Here is a 24,620-nt window from a genome sequence, read left to right as displayed (position 1 = left end):
ACTCGGGGGTACTCCAAGAGTGATTTATTAATTATGGAGTCGTTTTTAAATGTGTAATCATAAATTATAAAAAAAAAATACTTTTAATTATACCTACTCTAGGTATATAATATAAAAAACGTAGAGAAAATACGCTTATAAAAGTGACACGGAACGTTAGTTTTCGATATGAATATATAGCGTCATCTCTTGCTTGGAATGAATATTAGTTGTTTCAACGTCAACCAAAGCTAAGATTTTAAATGAAAATGTATTATAAAATTAAATCATTTTTTCTACAGGTCGAATAAAATATGTGATAAAAGTATAATTAACAATAGTTTGATATATATACTGTTTCCGTTTTCGTTTTCTTGATTTTAGAATCGTCGAATACCCAATCATATAATTTTCTAAGCATTAATAATAAAAAATAATTTTGTCAAATAACGCACATAATATAACAAATTTTGTGTGTTCGGTTTATGTATTCTTATTACTTCTTTTATTAAATCGTAAAAATAAACCGCTCCACAAGTGAAGTGGCAGTTCATAGATATCGGCTTCATTATTCCATTTCTTAAACGATAGATCGATGGTTTACATTACAAATATTTAATTCTTATGTTTGTTTGGACTTTTAAGAATTTCACATTTTATTTTGTGAATTTTTCGTTGAATAGAGTTCTATATTGTTTAGATCTTGAGTGAGATATGAACGATTCTCTGACAGTCGGTGTACTCTTCGATTGCTTGAGAAGTACAGGAAGTTAATTCAGTTAGAGGTGGTACAGGAAACCATAGGCGTACAGAAAATTATTGCGTAGATTTACGCACAAATTGTTATTTACAAAAGCTCAAGTACATAAAGGCGAAAGATATTTACTTCTTTTATAGTTTATTATGAATTAAATAGTTGTTTACGTGTTTTTATCATTTTTTTAGGTCAATTGCACAATTTTTATGCTCTTATAACTCGATTCTGAATATATATTATTAGAGATTTTTTTGATGTGAGCATAAATGCGTATTAAACCGAATTGTTAACACTTAATTTAGTAGGCATCTTTTGAACCATATTAAAAATGCATAAAACCTTTTTCCGTTCGATACCGAACGAGTGAAAAATGTTGAAAGAATATTAGAAATTGAAATAAATTATTTTCATCTAGATAAAGAGGAAAAAAATTTAATAACTACAATAAACAATACAATAAATAAAACGATATTGAATTATATACACTACCGAGCAAAAAATCAGGGTTTTGAAAAAGAAAATTTGAAAATATGTGGATATTAATTAGCTGACATTTCTTTGTATGAAGAAGAAGAAATAAATCGGAAAGAAGATGAAGTTCATTAAGGAATCTTACAACAAGTGACACGGTCGGATAGCAAACAAAGTAACGAAGATTTTACAAAACAACAAGCAAAGAAAAAGTTGAAAAAAAAATGGTGGTTAAAAGAGATGTTTTCAACAATGAAAAAATAAAAAACAAACAACAAAATAGAGGAGCTGAAAAGAAGTAAAGACCAAATAAACAGGGAAGAAAGCAAACTTTTGGTACTGCAAACTTTATGATGAAGATAACCTAAAAGAGGTTGTGCACAATTTCAGTTTGGTTCATCTACGTCTCGAAGAATGTGCAGATATTTCCAAAAATGATAAAATAAAAGTTTGTTTGTCCAGACTGTTCGTAATAAGATTACTTACAAATAAAAAATTTCCCTTAAATTAAACAAAAAATGTTTTTTGTAGTTTTTAGATTTATATACGTAATTTTTGATTTATATGCGTTTGTGTTGTTATAAAGATTGAAAAATCGTTTTTTTGTTAATGAAAATAAAAAATTAAAAATACTTATTCTTGTTAACTTTCTATTGCTAGAATTATCGACGAACATAATAATAATAACACATTAATTTTGTCAGTGTTTTATGGAGGAATTTTCTTAACTTTCCCTACATCTACCTTACCAGAACCCGTCGCAAAGAGATGCCAATTTCAAAGTTTTGTAATGACTGTCTGATGGAATCATGAAGATTTAATGTACTTCCAGATGGTATAAAGTAGATATTCGATAGGATCGTGTGAGATTTTGTCGGAGAAATATCTAGATTTAGTAAACCGATAGCTGGTTATCTTATTATCAATTATTGCGTGGGATGAATTTGAATTTGAGATATTGCGACAATTTTTTCCATATAATAGAATACGATTAACTATACGACATCAAATATTAACACCCTCTATAGTTTTGGAAATGGCCGGGTACGTTTTGATTATTTGCCGGCGGAGTTTATTGTTTGGATAGATTTAAAACAAAAATTTCGTTCAAATATTCCCTCCTTAGGAAGATCGCCGACTCCAGCCGCCGACCCTTTGCCCCTCAAACGATCTCCATCACTACAACCCGTCTCCAAATAACAGCGCAATCAGAACCGTCCCCGCGCATGTTTCCAGCGCGTCAATCAATAATCCCGCCTGGTGACGTAACTTCGTCCTCTTCTCCTATTGGTTTTCTCCCGTTTCTTCCCATTATTTATGAAAAGTGTATGAATGGGTAATAGCAGCCGCGGTACTCGGGCTCGAAATCCTAATAACAACTAAAACATTTTTGCTTTCCGTGGAGGGAAATTGCGGATATCGTCCCCGAAATACCGTTTTTGGGGTTCGGACTGCGTGAAATGACGGTGTGTTTTGTGGTAGAAGTTGTTAGGGCGCTAGCCAAGGGGTAGTTTCTCGGTGATGGGTGATGTCTGAAAGAGACCAGCATGGAGAATACGGGGCCCGACCTGTCTCATCTTACTCCGGAAGAACGGGCCATCATCGAATCGGTTATGATGAGGCAAAAACAGGAAGAGGAAAGGGAACAAGAAATTCTCAGGTAAATATCCCGGTATCTTGTTTGAAATATGTATATGGAACTTTATATTAACGAAGAAAACATCGTCAGATGATTTTATTGTCTTTTTGCGTGTCGATATATATCCGCATTAGATTATTATCGCTACCTGGAGATATATAAATTTATTTCGCAATAATTATCATCATACAATAATTTGAATGAATGTTATTGAATAGATTTATGACAAATATTAAAGATATTGCGCAAAGGCTGCTGGATATTGTCGAAGACGTTACTGATATCTTAGATACATTTCAATTAAATTTTCCATATTCTTATAGTCGTAATCATTCAATATTTTCACGAATATGTTCAATTAGAATAAATAATAAACTATATCAGATTCAATTTTAAATATATAACAAAAAATTCAGAGCCGTATTTCAAATATTCGTGTGTCTTATGAATGTCGAGTTGCAACGAAAAGAAAAAGTTTTAATACAAGCTCTATGAAACTTTGGTAAAACCATTGTTTGAAATTGTCGTACACCATTTTCTGAATAAATAATAATTTGACGGTGCAATGTCCACACTAAAATGTTATCACGATAGTTTAAAATCTCGTCTCAATCTTTCCACGATTTCTTTTTTTTTTCTTCGTTATAATTTATCCATCTTCTTCTTGTCTTTTTCTATTTGTGTTTCCTTCGTTTTTCCTCAGGGCTCTTACTGGAATCTGTGCTTTTCGTATGTTTAATGTCGTTTCTCCTTTCTGCCTTAGTCCTTATCCTGTTTTCCCTTTGGGTTCATCCGTTTATCATACCAATTATGAACGGTACTCATTCATTTTCCTCTTGCTTCACTAACGTTTATCTTTACATAATGCTCCTTTCGTTTGTCTTTCCTCGTTCCTTTCTTAATATCTTTTGGATTTCTTTTCTTTTTCTTACTTTGTTTCAATCAATATCGTTGTTTCTTTCGCGTTCTTTGTTTTTATGTCTACTTCGTTTTCGTTATCAATTATGACATCTGTCATATGTCAAATGTCAAATAAGGTTCCAAATTCTAAATTAGTTTTTGATTTCACAAGGAATCTAAACTAGGATATACCATCTATATAATCCTTTGTACCTGCCCTAAACAAAATGATACAGAAAAAGATATTAATTGCTAATTAATACTAGGACGTCTATAAATTGTTTTCTCCTAGTGTTTATTTTCATTTTCTTTTGTTAATTTGTCGTTAAAACAGTTTTTAATTTAAATATATTTAAGAAAAACATATAAAAATATATAAAATCTTAAAAAAAAACGACAATTTATGGATTCGAGGTATTTCTTTTAACTTTTCTTTTATTTCTCGACGCGTTTTGTTTAGCTTCCGCGGCAGCAGTTTCCGCTTTTTTAGCTGCTTCTTTAGTTTTAGCCAGATCGGTTTTCGCGGATTGACTTTGCTTATTAAGTTGATCTAACTTCAATTTAGCAGCTTCCAATAGTTGTTCTTTTTCACTGATTTGTGTATTGAGACCTTCTAAAGTTTGTTGAGAATTGGCAGCGTTCCCTTGAGCGAGCTGAAAAGTCGTTTGGAGGAGCTTTAACTCAGCTTGAGATTGTTGCGCGGCTTTACTGGCCGTTTGGTGAGTTTGTTGAAGTTGTTGCAAGCTAGCAGTTTCTTCGTTAATAACTATTTCGGCTTCTTTCACTTCTTCTTGTATTTCTTCGACTAATACCTCTTTGCCTGAAAGGGCAGCTTCGGCCGCTTTTGCTGCTTCCGATGCTTTCTCCGCCAGTTGTTGTTTGACTTGTTTTGCTGCTTGGAAACCCGCTTGCTGTTGTGCATCTTCAGCTGCTTTCGCTTCTTGAGCCGCCTTTACGGCGATGTTTGAAGCTTGCGTTCCGAAATCTTTCGTTTCTGATTTACCATGACCAGGACATTCTGTGCCTACAAGAGACGTAAATCGTTAATTATAATAAATCGAAAATGTTTTCAAACCTTACAATAAATTGCAGTTGAACAGATAATAATCATATATACAAATTTTTTCGTCATTACGAACAACATCATTTTAGCATGTCAATAATTATTTTGAAAATTGAATCTGTGTTATTTATGACAGCGGAGTGACTGTTTGTTTTTAGGAAAGCATTTTGTAGATTTATTAGTTCATGATATTAGCCAATAGAAATTGGGAATTGATCATAATTCCAAAAATATCGAAAAAGTCTTTGAATCGGAATGAATCTCGAATAATCGAAGTAATTGGATTTCGAACTCTTCTAAATACGCTGGAAATGTGAAAACAGTTTATGGTACTTTTGAAGAACGAATATTCATTGTATAATCGTAAGGAATACAATTCGAGCAATCGAAAATAATCGATTATTTTACGAAAACGAGTCGGATGAAATATATTAATCGATTATTGACGACAGTCAATAATGGAAAACGATACTTTTCATTGTACTTGTCTGTAAACAACGCAGAAAACGAGGAATTGAATGAGAAAAATATTTATTATGAGCATTGTTTTATTTTCTGTCTATTAATCAAATTATGGTATTGGCAAAAGAGATAAGAAGATGAAGGAAGTGGGTAAATGGATAAAAAATACATTTCCGACGTCCAAGATAGGACCACAGGAAAAATGAGAAAAAGAAGAAGAATTATACAGTTATTAGATGTTAATGGCGGCACTGTGGCCAAATTTGTAAGAGTATCGGTGAAAGATATTGTTGATGTTGATGGGGTTGTGTCTTTAGCATTAATAGTCTGGCTGTAATCAATCGAATTCAAAATTCGATTGGCTACTTTTTATTTTGGAACGATTCGTAACGCTTAAGTGAAATGATTGTGGCAGAAGTAGTCTCCGATGTATGAATTCGGATTTAGAAGATGAAAGCAAGCATCAATTTCTGTTCCTATATTTTCAAAATTATTTATTTATTGTTTTGTGCATTTTCTGTTTACAAAATTTACGAAAATAATAAAAGTGATACAATTTTTTGGATGAAGATTCATGTACTTTTTGAAGATTTCGTAATATTTTTTCGTAATTTGTATCTTCAATTGTTACTAAAAGGGTTGTTTCTAAATCACTTACATTGCCTAGTTTTCCCTTGTACAGCTCATGCCTTCTACAAGTTCATACAAAAATGATTTTTTTAGACGACACCATCTGGAAATTGTTCGTTCTGTATTCATTTACATACCGAAAGTTGCGTTCCATTAAAGTGACAGTTCCGTACTGCAAAACACTTTCGGAACGTTCTGCAGTAGACAACTTCAATGTTGACAGTTGACAGTTTCACTTCGATGATTTTACATTACCTTAAATTTTTAATTTTTTGCAATTATTTGTTAATTTTATCTAAATTAATGTAAAACAATGAATGATGATAAAAAAGAAAACATTAGCGATGAAGAATTACTAGAATCCACGCCTTCTGATCTCACTGAAGAAAGTAATGCGGCCGTTCTTAATTTGTTGCCGGATAAATCTCGTGCAAAGTACGAAAAACAGTACGAATTCCTCATGAAGTGGCGAAAACCCCAACGGAAAACGTAGTGCTTGCTTATTTTTAAGAAAAATCTAGAATCTGGTCTACTTAAAAGTACTCTCGCAATAAAACAAGATGTTCACATCAACAAATATCCAAAATTTATCAATTTCCTGAAGAAACAAAACAAGGAACACTGCAAAAAAATCAAAAACTTTAATTTCAGTGTAATTGAAAAAGTTTTGGATCTTATGCGTCGTCTAAAAAATGTTGTGTACGCCGCGTCTGTAATATTACTTTGTTGGACTCCAGACTTTTCCAGACTCGTCCAACGAAATAGCACTTTCAGTCATTGGCATACAAATAACTATTTTCGTTTATTTTTTATACCTACATTTACATTTCATCAACAACTAAGATTTATTTACTTTCGAATATAAATACTTAAAATCTAGGGCTTCTCCGATAAATTGCCTTTTATTTCATTTGTAGAAAACGTTTTAGCTTTTTTAGGCTCAAATCCGTCAGATATTCTTTTAAGTAAGGCATGTAATTTAGGATATTTGGATACGGTTTACGAAATATTTTTAGATCGTTGTACATGCCGTTCGCCATAAAGAGATATTCTGAAAAAAATTATCATAAATTGTAATTATTTATTGAAAATACTTGTATTATTGTATTAAAACACTTCTAATTGAACTGCGTACTGTCGAATATCGTCTTACTTACATAAACAAAAAAATTTAAACGTAGAAAAATTTTGTTCATAAAACTTATCAAATAAAAACAAAAAAAAAGACTATATAAATGTTTTTTGTCACGTTCTTAGAGCAAGGTAGAGCATTATTGTGAAAAAAAGCATCACTTTTTGATAGTAATCCTTGTTCTGTATTGCTCAGCGCAAGATTATATTGAAAAATAAATCGCCTCTTTTCCAAAATTTTAGTTTTTCCTCTGTAGTACTTATCCGACCACCTTCGTATTAATAAACTTTTTTTAACTGGATTCTAATCTTTTTCAAAAACGTCGCAAGTTGATTGACATTTTTGTAGCTTAGTATAACGGGTACATAGCCGCACGCCATCTGAAGATCATATCTTAATGTAATAAAAACATTAAAAGATATGTTAGATGGTTCCATCTATTGGGAAACTATTATTCTAGATTTTTTTGGAATAATAAGTTAATTTTAATTAGACCTAGAAGGTTTTACTACATTTTGGGATATCGCGAAAACATATACACTCATGATCCCAAAAGCGATGTCGCACGATCGCGGTTATCTAGCAAAAAATCTAAAGCTTCCAATTTTTTTTTGATTTCACCATCTCAAATCCATTAGTTTCAGCTTTATGATGAGTGCTCTATGCTGACTAAACAATGGAAAGTTTTTATAATTAAAAGTAAATAAGATACAAGCTTGAATTCGTAAAAAAAAATAATTTAGTCCAAATTAATCCATCATAACGTGTTCCGTGGCAAATCGTTAGGAGACTTGAGGTAATTTGGGGCTAGTAGCTGGACTTTTGGCTTAAGACTAGCTGCCTTAAGTCTTCTTCTCACTGTCCAGATCACTTACAACCACTCCTCGCGTTTCTCTGAGCTCTTGTCGTCTTCTATGAAAGTTACCAATCTATTGGTGACGACGATAAATTCTGGAAACAGAAGATTGACTCTTGTTCAGCGCACTGGTCACTTCTCGCTGATTTTGGCCTTGTAGCAATTGGGTGACCGCTTCAGCAGTTTTATCATTTGTTGTGTCCATTTTCAGGTAGAATTCTTACGTGTTTTTGTTGTACACATACGTGGCGAGTAATTAGAAGGTTTAAAGCGATATATAAAGTGAAGTAATAGTTATTAAAATGCTACTAATACTGTAATTAGTCTGATAATTGTGGAGTAACACCTTTATACGACAAAAGTTATATTAGATTATTTATTAGTTTAATTTATATTTCAACTTTTTGTGGCACCTTTTAATTATTCATTCTTGAACGTAGTTTACTGTAGAAGATATTTAAAATTCAAATTCAACCACTGGAAAATAATTCGTGACAATACATATTCATGAAAATCGTATTGAAAAACTACTCATCTCGTTTACAAGAAACAAGCATGTGGTTACAATAATGCAGGAAGATTGTTCGCTATCGTCGACATGAAAAGTATTTTGGACAATGAGTCGTTTATCCAAAAAAATCATTTATGTGTGAGCTGAAAAGTTCGATCAATGGACACTCCAAACCAACTGAGGAAACTAATGATTGAAAGTTCAGATCCTGAAATCTTAAGCAGCGACTATTACGTGGAGTTATTGAGGCGTTTGAAGAACAAAATCGCGGAAAAACAGCGTTATTCGAAAAAGAGGAAGGACGTCAAGTCAATGCACCCAGTCTTCAATCAACAGTTGGAGAAATTGCATGAATTTGACTTCTGCATCCACCGTATTCTTGAGATTTAATACCTAGCGACTTTTTCTTTGTTGTTAGACGTCGGAGTATGATTACTGGACAGAAATTATGCGCCGGTTATTGCTGAAGATGGATCGTTTTCTGGTGCTAAAGACAAATTGTCTTCGAAAGTAACTAGGATAATAATAAAATCAAATTCTATGTGAAATATGATCTTTTCTATGCCGACCTACGAGTTTTTCAGTCCACTAAGTTTATATAATGATATTTTCCAATGTTAACGCAAAAATAAAACTTTTTTGAACTCTGGTTAGGTTATTTAATGTTTTGAGAATAGACCTGTATCAAAACTGGCGGTTTCACTAACTTTTGATGACCTCGAAGCTCGATTATCGATGATTAACAATTTATTTTCGTTACAGAAGAAAAGCGGACGAGGTCCATATCTTGGAGGAGACAATTCGCGCCCGTAACGAAGAACATAAAAAGGCGGGGGTCGAACTAGAGGCCACATGCCACATATGTCTCAAAACTAAGTTTGCTGACGGGGTGGGACACATTTGTAACTATTGTTCTATCAGATGTTGCGCTAGATGCGGTGGAAAAGTTACGCTTAGATCAAATAAGGTGAGGAAAACTTTTAACGTTTTTCATATAGATGGAAAATAAATGATATGTGATTTATCTCGAGTGAAACTTTTTAAAATATAAATACAAAATATATAATCAGACAAGGCTATTTTTAGAGAGCGAAAATACTTTTTTAAATAGTTAATAGTAAAATATTAGCAAAAGACTGAATGGTTTGTTAATCGGCTTCGAGAAAGTGAAGATATGTAATAGAATGTTGGGAACAGAAAATTATTAACCCCTCGTATACCCTTGTAACAAAATAAAAAAGATCGTACAGAATCCGTACGGACTTTAACTCTCTATATCAGAGTAAAATTTGCTTTGATAACTTTCAATTCTCTTTACACGAAAAGATTGGTAAGAAAATTTAACAGAGTGGGTTTCAAATTGGTTTTTAAATCCAAAAATACATTAAAATAATTGTTGAGTAATCCTAAGGACGAAATACCAAATTTGCTAAAGAATTGTTTATATGAAATTATCTCAAGTGTAGTAGTACATTGGGCAGACTAAGAGATCCGTCATTATCCGGTTTAAAGAACACAAAGCTTATTTGAAATATGCGCGGACCGAAAAATCAGCTACCAGTCACAATCAAAACATAAATATTAATAATGTAAAATTGTTAAAAGATATTCAGCTCAAATGAGGAAGCAATCACCGAAACTGTCTATTTCGAAGCAAAGGACAAATCCTTCTGATTGTTGAGGGAGATTACATTGGCAAAAAATGCGTTTCGTGATGGAACTAATTGAAAAATAGTCTTTATAATCCGTTATTATTAAATTTCAGGTGGTTTGGATTTGTATCCTGTGTCGAAAAAAGCAGGAGCTGTTGAGTAAAACGGGGCAGTGGATGTTTGGAGGCCCAAACGCCGAAACGGACTTACCGCAATTACAACAAGCGCCATCTGATAAAAGGCCCAAATTAGAAAGGGCGCACTCTGCGGCAGAAAAAGAAAATCAACCTCTTCAAAGAGCGGGTAGCGTATTGAGGAGACAATATTCAGAACAAGAGCCCAGGGCGCCGTCTTGCGAAAGGTACCAACAATATAACGAAGAGGACCCTAGGTTTTATAAAGGAGAGCTGGAAGGACTGATGAGGACACATCCGCATCTGGTACCAAGGAGGTATGTTATTTTTCATAAATAAAATTTGGAACTTCGGGGGAGTAGTATAAACATTCGAAAGTGAGGTTATTTTGTCAAAAAATGAATCTAAGATTGAGACACGTGATGGAAGATCTCACGTGCATAATAATTTCGTTGGAATCTTTATTCATTACTCTAGTACACATCTCAAATTTATTCGGCAACAGAAGTTTCATAAAAACGAAATATCTGACAACAATGTAAATATTTTTCCATAAATTGTGAGGTTATAATTTAAATGTCGTTTGACATGAAACATACACAGCGATAATAAATAATTTTATCGTTTCTAAACGTGTTATAAGAAATCTTAATCTACCTTCTAACAAATCTTGTATTCGTTTAAAGTCTGCGTGTACGTAAATTTGTTATTTGTAACACGTGTCGTTTATACTTCATCAAGATTTATCTGAAACGTATCAGATTCAAACAAATGAATAATCGCACGATAACTGATAACGGAATCGTTGCGGCTTAAACGAGATTTGCTACTTAAATTTTGACATTTGGCAACACTGATGTGAATATGTCAAATTCGACGTAATAAAGTTTGACAGTTGTTGTTGATATTGCAATTGCAAGAAGAGAGTCTTAGTTTTGGAACCGCTGCTGTACGTAGATAATCAATTTTTTTGCAGGTATCCAGAGCCTGAATCAGAACCCGTTCAAATGGACCATTCTCAACAAAGGGTTCAATCTATAGCGAGCGGTACCAAGAAACATAAGAGAAGCGGTTCATCGAAAAAACATCAACAACTCCCCCCACCCCAAGTACAACTCCATACTTATTCTAGTTCAGAAGAAGATTTGAAATCGACTCCTGAGTACGGAAGCGACGAACGCGACAGCGAAAAGGGTGAGAGATATAATATTTTGATTTAAGTTTAGTTTAGATTAGATTTAAATAATTGAGGTTGTTGCTCCCATAATTTTAGAGAGAAATGGTTTTGTTTTCTCCCTTTGTAGAATCTTAGTGAAAATATTTATCCGTATATCGATTACGTGAGTAAATTTTATTTTATAATTAAGGATATATCCGAAATAATTGTTTATAACCTATAAATATTTTTGAAAAATTGAAGGTCATTATGAAAATATTCAAATTATAATTTAATAACTGCAATTTGAAGTACCTCCGATTGATAATAATCCACTTATTCGACCCTGCATGTATATCGTATAATAAACTAAAAATGAAATTAGTCAGTCACGTGTTTGGAACACGAAAACAATCGAATAATTTTAAATATTTCATCAAACCAATTTGATACTACTCAATATGAATAAAGATCATATTTTAATCACTTTTTCCACGCCAATAGGGTCCTTAACGTTCCTAAAATGATTCGGAATTTGACCAGCGAACAAAGCTTATATCTCTTGACATTTCGAGAGTTGAGGGACTGAAAAGCTTCAAATTTCATTTCTATTTGAAATAATCTGTCAATTTTTCACCTATTCTGGTATCTGGTATCTGGTATCTATCTACGATGCCGTAATTGACTGTTGTACATGTTTACGACTTCAACCTGAAGATGTCAGCACTCAAATTTGGAGATCTCACTAAAATTTCAACCATTTCGGACCATAGATTTTGTTTCATCGTCGTTGTGAAGGTTTTTATAAAAATGGAAAAATTGAGCATCCAAAAACTGTGATAATCAATCAGTGATATCATCAAGGAAGTAATGGTTGAATTGGAGCTGAACATTTTCCAGTCCTTATTGCAGTGGTTTAAACAAGATGAGTTGAATTTTGCTTCGATTCGCAACTGAAGATCCACCACGACATTCTGAAATAAATAAACACTCAAGACAGTGAATTGCAAAAGGCGAACCTGTTGCGAAAAGTGGAAAGACGGTTTCATCGACCAGAAAAGTGATAGCGACTGTATTACAAGACAAAAAATTGCTTATCTATAAGGATAACGCATTTTATCAAATTTTGGAATCGCCATGGTTAAAATTAATGAATTGTACTTCGGATTAGTTAACCACCAATCGTATTCAACAGATATGGCTCTAAGAAATTGTTTCCTAACCTCAAAGATTCACTTGTAAGAGTAAACTTTTCATCAGTCGCCTACGTATATGGTGGACTAAGTATTTTATGTTAAAACATGGAAATAATTATGGAAAAAAATGTCTTGATTCTTTCTCACGTAGGAAAGTTTTAAGGCAACTTTTGTACGGCTATCATCAGCTCTTCTTAATGTCCAGGTTTTCGAATTTTATGTAAGGATCAAGATTTATACTTATTTATTAAATGTCTACCGAGTCCAAAGTAATTTCTGTGTACCAGACGGAAAAAGGACTCTACTACATCAAGTTCCTGGTTCTATTGATTCCTGGAAGTGACGCTTTGACTTTGGTTTTGTTCTCATTGTTTGTTGAAGCTCAGTTTATCTACTGCGATGGTAAATATGGAACAAGGTTTCTTAGTATTCCATATTGTATCCACGTCATACCCTATTTTTAACTTTTTATAATATTATAGTAATAAAAAAAGAAAATTATGAATTAGGACTGTGAATGATTATTTTTTAATGAAAATTTAATAACCTTCAACCATTTTACCTCTCAAGAAATGACGTTTTCGTATTTTTTTACACTCTTTCTATTCGTACGGTGAATTCATAAATACTATGACTATTTAAAACTAAATAAACTGCGTTAACTTGAATCATTTATATACAATAAAATTCTACAAAGTTCTAGAATATAATGTAACAAAAGAAATGAACAAATAGATTTTCCTAGAAATTATTGAAGAAATACTATAAATAAACCGCCGGTTACTAAAAAAATTATATGCAAATAAACATCAAACGAATTTCTCCATTTATTCGCTGAATTTTTAAAATTCTTTGACAGGGTCGAGGAACCATTTTGCGTGCTTTAACATAATCATTTAATGACCTTCAATTTTTAGTTAACAAATATTTTTATCAGTTGAAGTCAATTTTGAAATTTACAGGCATTCAACAAAGGGCAAAATTAACAGATAATTTGAATCGACAGGCGATTCTAGACGAGAGAATAAAAAATTTTTTAGCGGTGAGGACCAGGGAACTGCCACATAAATTCTCATTATTTAATGTTGTTACTTCGTTTTTTTTTCTAAATAGCATGAAGGTGTCTCTACACGCAGCTTGCGCACTTTTTTTCATCTCGTTCTTGCATTTGTCAGTTTTTATCTTCTCTTGAATGGATAAACGTTATGTGAATAACTAAATTATTTCTATGTTCAATATTGTTTCTTTGCCTTCGATTTCAAACAAACAAAAAGCGAGAGTTTGGTATTCATAGATTCACTTTTGCATTGAATTATTATCTTACTAAAATAATCTCATACATACTCTTTGGGTTCGAATCTCTTAACGCACGTGCAAATACATTAACCAACTTATAATGATTAATAACGACAAATCTTCACGTTGAAGACGGAAACCAATATATATATTATTATTTCTCACGCGTTTGAATCAATAATTGTCGAAGCCTTTTCTCCTTTCGTATTGAGGTACCTCCAAAACATGCGATTCGAATACATCAACCACTTCTTTACGTGTTGGAAAACGTTGAGCTCACAATTAGTTTTTGATCTGCTAGAATTGATTCGTCTTCTACGATTGGTTTCCCCGAACCCTTTTGGCAAAAAAAATACTGGCGTACCACTAAGAATTAGCTATTCTGCGTTGCTCCAATGGAACAGTTATTCCAAAGAAACTGTCGACCATATACTTTGAAGTGTTTCTTGCGCGAACAACTTTTCTGTCTGGATTTGGAAGACCTATACAGTCGATTGTTGTTTAGTTCCGACTCCATCTGCATAGATCCACGATTCGTCGCCTGTCACGATCTTATAGACTTCTTTTGAAGCACCATGATCGAATCTTTCATCATTTCTTAGCACGAGCTGTTTTTTGAGCAATTGTCCAATTATGAGGGACCCAACGCGAACAAATCTTTTTGACAGCGTTGAATTTATACGAGTGGAACTAATGCCCAAGTGTACCTCAATCAAATACCTTCACGAAATTCATTCTGTAGTGAAATGCGACCACGATTGAATTTGGAAAACCAGCGAAACATGGTGGCCCAAGAAGGTGCTTCATCACCAAAAGTCGAAGCGAAGCGATCTTTAGGTTTGATATACATCATCACCCGAAAACATCCGTGATTTAATCTCCTTTAAACAACTCAAATAGCACTGAACTTTGAGAATTTGACATGTTCATATCAGCGTTGCCATATCTCAAATCGAGTTTGAAAAATTGACTTTTTTAATCACGTCTCTTACCAATTATAGAATTGTAAGCTCCGTTTTTCTAACCATTGAGCTATTGCCGTTTTTGACGATTTATATCGCTAAAAATTAGTATAAAAATAATGAATTTAATAAATATTTAACCCCAGCCTTTGGTGAAATTATAAATCACCGTTTTTTGTATCGCCATCTATTAAGGAAATTAGGAAGTTAGGGTGAGATAAAGTAGCTAAAAATGATTGTGAACAAATGCGAACGAGCTAATACCAAACTCTGGCTATCTCCCACATTAAAACAATGTTTAGGTAATATTGGCAACTGGCCCCCCTTAAGCCATTATATAGTTGCACCAGTACACCAACACAGACCTCTACAAGATGTAACTGCGGATAATAGATGTTTCACAGAGAGAAGAAAGAAAACTGTTCGTTTTGATCACCACGATAGTAGTCGACAAGGTTCACAAGATTCTCACAGGGATTCTGGTATCGATACATCTTCCACATTCACTAGTAGCGAGGATTCGACCAGGGGGGACATGCCCAAGGTGCTCTTGAAATATAGTTTTTCGGAATCTGGTAACGTACTGATAAAATCGAAATTTTAATCAAGAAATTGTTCAAATAAGTTAAAGAGCTAATTCGAATTGATGATAATTAAATTTAGAATGTAACAAGACAAAAAAAGCACTGGAAATATGTTTTTTGGTATCTCCGGAAGATACAAAGTTAATTGAGAAAAAATTATGGGCATTAGTTCAAGCAAACGTAACGTTACCAGGTTTACAAATCACTTGAAAGTGGGATAATCAAGAGCTGGCAAAATAAAAAATAAAAAAAAGCAATTCAGTTTGTGAAAAATAATAACATACGTTATCAATATCTTTTATTAACTTAATTTGAATATGAAAAAGACAATCTGCTACGAAAAATATACAGAGTGTTGTATTAATCAATTGCTGAGATATAGGGTGTTCAAAATTTTAAATCAAAATCAAAAATTTCCTATAAATCAAGAACGCCTTTAAATTTTTTTTTCAAATTTTGTGACCATTATGCTTCGTGATAAAGTAATATTTTGACATAAAAAAACTTAACCAGTGGCGCGCTGTCAGGGTTGGTTGTCACTTTTATCCCCCTATTTTTGTTTATTGGCAAATTTTTACAACACTACAACATCGTTCCTTTTAGCTGCATAAAAGGTTATTAGTTTTTAACTAAATATAATCAGGCGATTTGAAACAAAATTAAAAAAAATTGTTTGCTCCAGTGGCGTGAAGAATAGAGGGATAAAAGTGACAATTAACCCTGAAAAAATTGAAGGCGTTCTTTACGGCAAATTTTGGATTTTGATTTAAAATTTTGAACACCCTATATCTCAGCAACTAGGACCCATAAGGATTCGTATTCCTATATCAAAATGAATCACTATATTTCTATTAGTTTGCCCGTTTTTCAAACTTCTAATCGGAGTAGCGAAGGATATTTATCAATTCAATATATTTTATTTGAAACCTCGGAAATGATCAAAATCTGGTTTGAGTGACTTATTTTTGATGACAAACAGTCATTTTTTCAAAAAAATTCGTTATCGGTAATTTCCATTTTGAATATTATTTATAAAATAATAATCCCTCATCCTCATAGTTATTGCTGAGAAAAACAAGGTTTGCGGATAGGTACGTAGCGCGGTTCAAAAAAAAAATATTCAGAACGTTTGAGTGCAGCTTCTATGTCACTATAAAAATAATATGCGTCTTTCGAGTCAAAATATTTGAGCAATTGTCCATTTATGAGGGACCCAACGCGAACAAATCTTTTTGACAGCGTTGAATTTATACGAGTGAAACTAATGCCCAAGTGTACCTCAATCAAATACCCTCACGAAATTCATTTTGTAGCTAAATGCGACCACGATTGAATTCGGAAAACCAGCGAAACATGGTGGCCCAAGAAGGTGCTTCATCACCAAAAGTCGAAGCGAACTGATCTGTAGGTTTGATCTACATCATCACCCGAAAACATCCGTGATTTAATCTCCTTTAAACAACTCAAATAGCACTGAACTTTGAGAATTTGACATATTCATATCAGTGTTGCCATATCTCAAATCGAGTTTGAAATATTGACTTTTTTATTCACATCTCTTACCAATTATAGAATTGTAAGCTCTGTTCTCTAAACATTGAGCTATTGCTGTTTTTGACGATTTATTTCACTAAAAATCAGTATAAAAATAATGAATTATTTATAAAATAATAATCCTTCATCCTCATGGTTATTGCTGGGAAAAACAAGGTTTGTGGATAGGTACGTAGCGCGGTACATCCTAGCCTAATATAGAAAGAATAAAAAAAAATATTCAGAACGTTTGAGTGCAGCTTCTATGTCACTATAAAAATAATATGCGTCTTTCGAGTCAAAATATTTGAGCAATTGCCCAATTATGAGGGACCCAACGCGAACAAATCTTTTTGACAGCGTTGAATTTATACGAGTGGAACTAATGCCCAAGTGTACCTCAATCAAATACCCTCACGAAATTCATTTTGTAGCTAAATGCGACCACGATTGAATTCGGAAAACCAGCGAAACATGGTGGCCCAAGAAGGTGCTTCATCACCAAAAGTCGAAGCGAACTGATCTGTAGGTTTGATCTACATCATCACCCGAAAACGTCCGTGATTTAATCTCCTTTAAACAACTCAAATAGCACTGAACTTTGAGAATTTGACATATTCATATCAGTGTTGCCATATCTCAAATCGAGTTTGAAATATTGACTTTTTTATTCACATCTCTTACCAATTATAGAATTGTAAGCTCTGTTCTCTAAACATTGAGCTATTGCTGTTTTTGACGATTTATTTCACTAAAAATCAGTATAAAAATAATGAATTATTTATAAAATAATAATAATCCTTCATCCTCATGGTTATTGCTGGGAAAAACAAGGTTTGTGGTTAGGTACGTAGCGCGGTACATCCTAGCCTAATATAGAAAGAATAAAAAAAAATATTCAGAACGTTTGAGTGTAGCTTCTATGTCACTATAAAAATAATATGCGTCGTTCGAGTCAAAATATTATTTTGCAAAACTGGCCTGGAACATTGTTATGAAGCGATTGATTTTGCAGCGTCTTTTTCCAACAATTTGATTCCTTAAAGTCAATAAAAAGGGTAGTTCCAAAATATTGCACTTTTTTGGTACTTTTTATGGAAGATCATTTCTGAAATGAATCCTTCATCATCTTAAATGGAAAGCTAAGCAGGTCCTGGAGCATTGTTATTAAGGAAGAAAACACCTCGGCTGATTTTGCAGCGCTTTTTTCCGATAATTAAAATTCTTTTTTTAATATTTTTTTTATTAATACTTAGTTCTGATCATATTTATACAGTAAATCACGAAATAAACACAACATATCGGTTATGACATTTAATTTTGATTAAAAAATCAAAATCAATCTTGTAGCACGGTTGTGTTTGGGGCATTCGCTACTTTCTTAAAAGCCTAGTCCACATTAATTCCCAGTAGTTCTCTACTTTTTATAAATATTGGAAAATATCGAAAAACTACAAGTATCTTTATATAAATACATATAAAATAGTTATATTAGAATCTATTTAAATAAAAACATTAAAGAAATAAGCTTATTAAGCCGTTTCACAGATTTTTTTATAAAAACACGCGAGAAAAAGTCCGTTAGCACAAAATAAACTTCAACCCAATAACATGTCATCATCTGTCAACCGTAGTTTATGATAATTTAACCGTTTGTCGCTAGATGGCGTAGATTTCGTTATAAAAAATCAGAAATACGTGGTTAGTAGCACTAACCGATAATATTGAAAAAGTTAACTATTAATATAATCGATTGAACTATGTTTTTTTTTCGTTTTTTGTTATTGATGAAGCTAGTTATGGTAAAATCATCACCATATTTTGTTCTTTCAGTTAAGACATCGTGAAACTATTTTATTCTATCTTCTCTTGAAAGAAGGAAATGTTCACTACACTTAAAAATTTGTTAATAACGTTTTTAATGAGTATACTGATTGCTTAATATGAAAATATCCGTTTGCCAGCTCTTGATGAAGTAGATGCAGCATCTTAGTTCATAGAAATTCACGCACTTTTGGAAAATACATATAAGAAGTGTGTCGTTTTGAAAACTGCTCACCCTTAATATAGTAATGTAATAAATAATAAAAATCCAATTCTAATTTATATGTAATCGTTTTCTATTAGAAGAAGACAATATTTCATCGAGTAGACCAGTCAAAATTTATCCACAGATTTAACATTCCATCTAAGTCAGTGTTTCCCAAAATCTTTTCAGCCATGCCCCACCCAGCCCCTTCCTGAAATTCTTATGTGACATAGACATAATTTTCAATATCAAATTTCAATTGTATTAATTAAAGTTTAATTGAGAAACTTGAACGATAGGTCTTAGAAGAAAATCACTAAGATATTTTTTAAGAAACATGAAAAACTAAAATCCATATTGAATAGAATTGAAAACGGAATCTTTCTTTACCCTTCAGCTCCGTGAAAAAATATTGATTTATAAAAAAAAAGCCCTAATTAATATGAAATGTACTACACACGTGGCTGTGAAAAAAATAAATGCCTCTGATACTCAGTTGACAGTTAATAACGTTTGAGCCTGATTTTTGGCTTACTTGTTTGAGTCTACTGCTTTCGAGTCGAGTGGCGCCCCATAAATTCTTTACGAGTCGTCTTAGTTTATCTTCTTCATAAAAGTTCTTTGATTCAGAAGCGAACAAATACATTTTTTAGCGGGGTCCACGCGGAGCCCGCCGTCTGCCCTGGGAGGTTAACTTGGACAACGCCAAAAACCCATTTTGATCTCGTTAATTTGCTTTTTTCTTCGATTTGAGCACCAAAATCTAGTAGTGCACTACTACGGATCTAAACTATTAAGTGTGGGTAGTTTTTGGTTTCAATTTATCAATTTTTGTTGTTCGATTACTTTTTGTTTTAAATGTAGATGATAAGTCAACCAATGCGATCGAAATATTCTCCACTACTGAAGATCTGGTCAAACTTGAACCGTAGTTTCACCCCCCGAGATAATCATCACTGTAGGGTATCAAAAAGTGTATTGCCCATCCGTTGTTTTTTGGGCTGGTTACCTAACGTAAACAAAGTTTTAGAAATTAAAAGTTTTATGAGGAAAGAAAATGAATAATGATGAATTATAAATATTTTATTTATTGGACAATACAATATACTTGATATGATATTTACAACGTCAATTATCTACAAAAAGTAATGTTGATTGTACCTCCGGGACAAATATTAATATTTATTGAATTGGATCCAGATGGACTATGTTTATCTCTACTTACAATTTGTGTCTTCAATCTCAAAATCATCGAAATGAAACTGTCAACTGTTAACTGTGAACATGGCTAGAGTCACTCGAGAATCACTCCAGAGCGTCCCGAAAGTGTTTTGTTGTCACTTTCACTACATGGAACACTCAAAACGCAACTTTCGGTATGTAAATGAATACAGAACGAGCAACTTTCAGATGTCGATAACTTTTGTTATCTGTCAACAGGGATAAAATGTCAAATTTTTTTCCCGACACAAAATACAATTATTCCAATTTAGAAAAGGATTTAAGATAGTCACGATATCGCGATCTCACTCATGGATAAACAACGTTGTGCTAGAAAATTAGCTATATTGAATGAGATCAGAATATTCGACTGTTTTAACGTGTCGTAAATAATGGCTCTATTTTAGTTTCGTCTGACCTCTCCACTTTCGTTTTACTGGCATTAAGCTTAGCCAATTTCTTATAAACAAAATCAATATTCTCATCGTTTTAACATATTTTCCAATTTTCAAATTAACTTTTAGCGCTGTTCAGTTCAGAGAAACAATTGCTGCTTGAATATAGCGGACGCAGCAATTTTGAATTACTTTTTACACAGAAATTGATCAATGGAGGTTTGAATATAAAGAATAATCGTTTCCAAGTGTTGTTTCCGATTTATATATCTGGATAAAATCCCTTGAATACAACTTATCTCCACATCATTATATAGAAATCAATCTAATGTAATATTTTTAGATAAACTAGAAACAATTCAACAACAAATTCAGTTAACTACTTTATTGGAAATGTGACATAAAATTTGATTAAATTCCCTTCAAATTACTGCTTTCATTTTTATCTCAAATTTGATTCCATTTTTGGAAGTTTGGCTTATTTCAAAATGGTATTCATAAGCTTTTTCTTTGTCTTATTAATCTTATCAATACCAGAAAAAAATATTTTAATTTAGAATAATTCAATTTATTATATATAGTTATTGTCTATATTTTTTATTAAACTGTTGACTTTGGGGACACTTTTCAATCCCACCACAAGGATTATAAGATTAATATTTCTCTTTGATTTTCATCCAGAAGCTGTAATGTTGGTTATCGAATAGCGAAAATGTTAACACAAACCATAATCAGCTCACAAACATCAAAAATTGTACAGAGTTGTACTTGATATAACAAGCGAAGATAATTTCAGTAAAATTAAATGAATCAAAGTTTTGTTTCTAAATCAAAAACGAAAGTAGTTACATAGCACTTAATAAAAGTTACTCATAAAGCTAGAAAATCTTTGTCAGAACAAGTTTTAACACCATTTTTTGTTGTTTTAATATAGATAAAATACAGGTAATGTTTTATACTGGAGAAAACTTCATAGCTATGACAATTTTCTGGAGAATTCTAAAATTGTGCCTACCCATACTTTCTAAAACATCTGTGAGTAGCTTCTTTGTATAATACCAAATATAAATCTTGTTTAAGTAGAAACTCCTGTATATTTGGAACACTATTTAGATGGATGTTGTTTCTTGACATAATTTTTCTTTGAAAGACTCGAAATAAGCCCGTTCTATATTTGAGTGGTAATCTAAACAAATGTAGTCTGAGATAGCTTCTTCTCTGGACATTCTTCGACTAAAAAGTCAGTTAAAATCATTTGTTGAGCATCTGAGAAAGATGTTGCCGTCTCTTTTCAACTGTTTCAACATCTCTCTGTGCCAGACTCTTGTAGGACGTTTACCAAATCTGTAAATCGACTTGTTGATTGTTGATCTTGAACACACGGTTGCCACATATTATTATTTAGGAAGTTAGGGATTAATTTTTTGTGTAATGTTGTTGTTTATCTATACTTTCAAACGATTCACTGATTCTTTCTGGTTAGTTCGCAGTGGAACGTATCTTATATCTTTTTGTAATAATTTTCGCTATCAGATTACCAAAATTATATCATTATTCGATTATTTTCTAAACTATTATTTCAATTGCAGTTATAACAAATACATTTGAATGAACATTATTACGAACGTAAAGCACTTCTTCAACTAAATAAAACTATTCTGTTCTTTATAAACTGAAGCTTACCAAAAACGTTAATATTTTTTCTTTTTTGATTATTTTGTTTGCTGGATAAGCTCCAAGTCGCTTTCGCTGTTTTAGATAGAAATAATTTGTTTCTTAAAATATGGTGCTCCAAATAAACTTAATGTTTGTATGAAAATTGCACATAATAAACGTTTTTTTGTTTCATATAATTCGGAGATACATTTCAGGCGAAAAATCTTAATATAATTATTACAATTATATAAAAACTTTCATTCTAAAATGGCAATAACGAAATCATCAATAGTTTTTTCCAGAAATTACAATGTTTGTTGAAATTGTCCTGCATTGACCATAAATGACAAAATCAAACTTTATATTCTTCTTCGTTTTTTTCGTCCTCAACTTCTTCTTCTTCTTCTGTACTCAATGCTGCCTCGATTATTTCCTCATCTGTCATAATCTGTCCGTTTTTTCATCTGTATCTTCTGTTGTAAACATTTGGCTTTCGCTTTCTGCTATTTCTTCCATTTCCTCTTAGCAATTTTCTTTTTGTTTATTCTTCTGTTTGAGCTGCTCTAACAACATCATGTCGGGTCATGTTTTCTGGTAGGTTCTCCTTGGCGTTTCCGAGTGAAACTACATATTTTTAAACAACTTAATTATTTTGTCTTTCTTGGACAACACTTTGTAAAATCACATAGCCGGCAAAACAAATATTTTCGACTGCTTTATACACTTAATCGGAAGTTACGCCTAACTCCTCATTGCCGTTTGTGATTTTCTCTATGTGGTCGACTTCTGCAGCGTCTTTATCCTCTTTATCCACCACCCATTACATCATATTGAATGCTCAAACCACTTAATTCGATGAACTGAGTTCGCGAGTTATTTCACGGTTCGTTTTTATCCTATATTCCTCTTCACTAACTTTTACTGGTTCCATTATCGTTTACTTTTGTTCTCCTCAATTATTATGCTTCATTTCTCGTTAGTGTCATTGCTTCAGTTGAATACATCATCAGTGGTCTAATCTAATCGTCGTTTTATCTTTATTAATCTTCGTTCGTTTTGTGAGTAGTATTATTATTAATAATTTCATAATAAATAATTATTGATCATAACACCGAGATCCTAAACACTTTCACCTTTCCCTCTTGACATTGTTTTCCAAATTTCGTTATTTTTGTTTTGTTTCCATTAATTCCGTTTTCCCTCTGTAAGCTATCATTTGTCCACCACTCGACCTAAAATTCTCTTTATGAATTTTCCTCATTATATATTCTAATATTGAGTCTTGTCTTACTCCTTTGTGAATCACGACCTCATCGGATTCTCCATTAGGCGTAAACATCTTGATTAATATTCGTAAGATTTGCATCTATACTTTGATCTTTTATTTCAAGCAATAAATTGATTCTTTCAATTGAGTCAAAGGCCTGTTGAAAATCGATCAACTCTATGTATATTTGATCCTCATGAGTTACCAGCTAGTGAAATCTACCTATAGGTGCTGCACCATTTTTCTCGTGTATAGTGATAATTTGTCTGTTTTCCCGTTGTTTTGGTATCATTTTTTCAAGTTTGCTTCCTCCATACTTCATCAACTCTATGGTCACTTCATCTTTACCAGGCGCTTTTCCATTTCTTACTTTATTTGTAATTTCGTTAACTTATTTTATTGTTACTTCTTCTGATTGATCATTCTCCCGTTCCTTGTTCTTTTCTGTGGTAGGTTCAGTTAGCAAATCCTATATTTGTTGACATTGGTGGTCTTCTTTATCTTCCTTTATCCTTCATTCCTTCGACATTACCTTTGTATGTTTTAATAGATACATTTACTTATGTATTTTGTATTATTTTCTGTCTTTAATTCTGTTCGTTTTTATCGATACTAATAGAATATCGAAAAAAACCAGCAACAGTTTCTTGTAGCACCAAAATTTTGAGAAAACGTTGTATGAAATAGCTTCGTTGTTGCTTTAGATATCATCCTTTTGTAAATCGTTCACGTACTATAATTTGTTTTTCTTGAAATAGCATCCATTATCTTGGCAAGTTTCTGCTGATGGTACTAAAATTATCGGTCACATGATTTTGAGAAGAAATTCTAGAGATACGTCCGGCTCTAGTGCCACCATATTAGGTTTGAAAATTGTTGGTGGAAAATTATTAGACAACGGACTAACAGGAGCTATAATAGAAAAAGTTAAGAAAGGTAGTATAGCTGATGTGGAAGGACAACTTAGACCCGGTGAGTGTAATGATTATTTGTTACGGTTGTGTATGTTTCATGGTTACTCTCTAAATTAGAAGTGAAATTTTATATTCTCTGCATATTATTTTGGGTACATGGTCCCAATATACCAAAGGAACAAGACATTTCTTTCCACAATTATTATTATCTTTCAACATGGCCTG

At 32.5% G+C, this 24,620-nt stretch overlaps 1 protein-coding gene across 1 annotated transcript in view; it reads left to right on the top strand.

Moving 5' to 3' along the window:
* The first annotated feature begins 2,728 nt into the window (after positions 1-2,728).
* LOC130449066 (regulating synaptic membrane exocytosis protein 2) overlaps positions 2,729-24,620 on the top strand; it is a 69,285-nt gene continuing 47,393 nt past the window's right edge. The window contains exons 1-6 of the mRNA XM_056786719.1: positions 2,729-2,867; positions 9,163-9,367; positions 10,166-10,503; positions 11,163-11,380; positions 15,099-15,340; positions 24,240-24,453. Coding sequence (XP_056642697.1) covers positions 2,755-2,867; positions 9,163-9,367; positions 10,166-10,503; positions 11,163-11,380; positions 15,099-15,340; positions 24,240-24,453 — 1,330 coding nt within the window. The 5' untranslated portion in view covers positions 2,729-2,754. The remainder of the gene's footprint in view (positions 2,868-9,162; positions 9,368-10,165; positions 10,504-11,162; positions 11,381-15,098; positions 15,341-24,239; positions 24,454-24,620) is intronic.

Source organism: Diorhabda sublineata, chromosome 9, assembly GCF_026230105.1.
Source record: "Diorhabda sublineata isolate icDioSubl1.1 chromosome 9, icDioSubl1.1, whole genome shotgun sequence".
Lineage (NCBI taxonomy): Eukaryota > Metazoa > Arthropoda > Insecta > Coleoptera > Chrysomelidae > Diorhabda > Diorhabda sublineata.
This window is presented reverse-complemented; position numbering and strand designations above follow the sequence as displayed.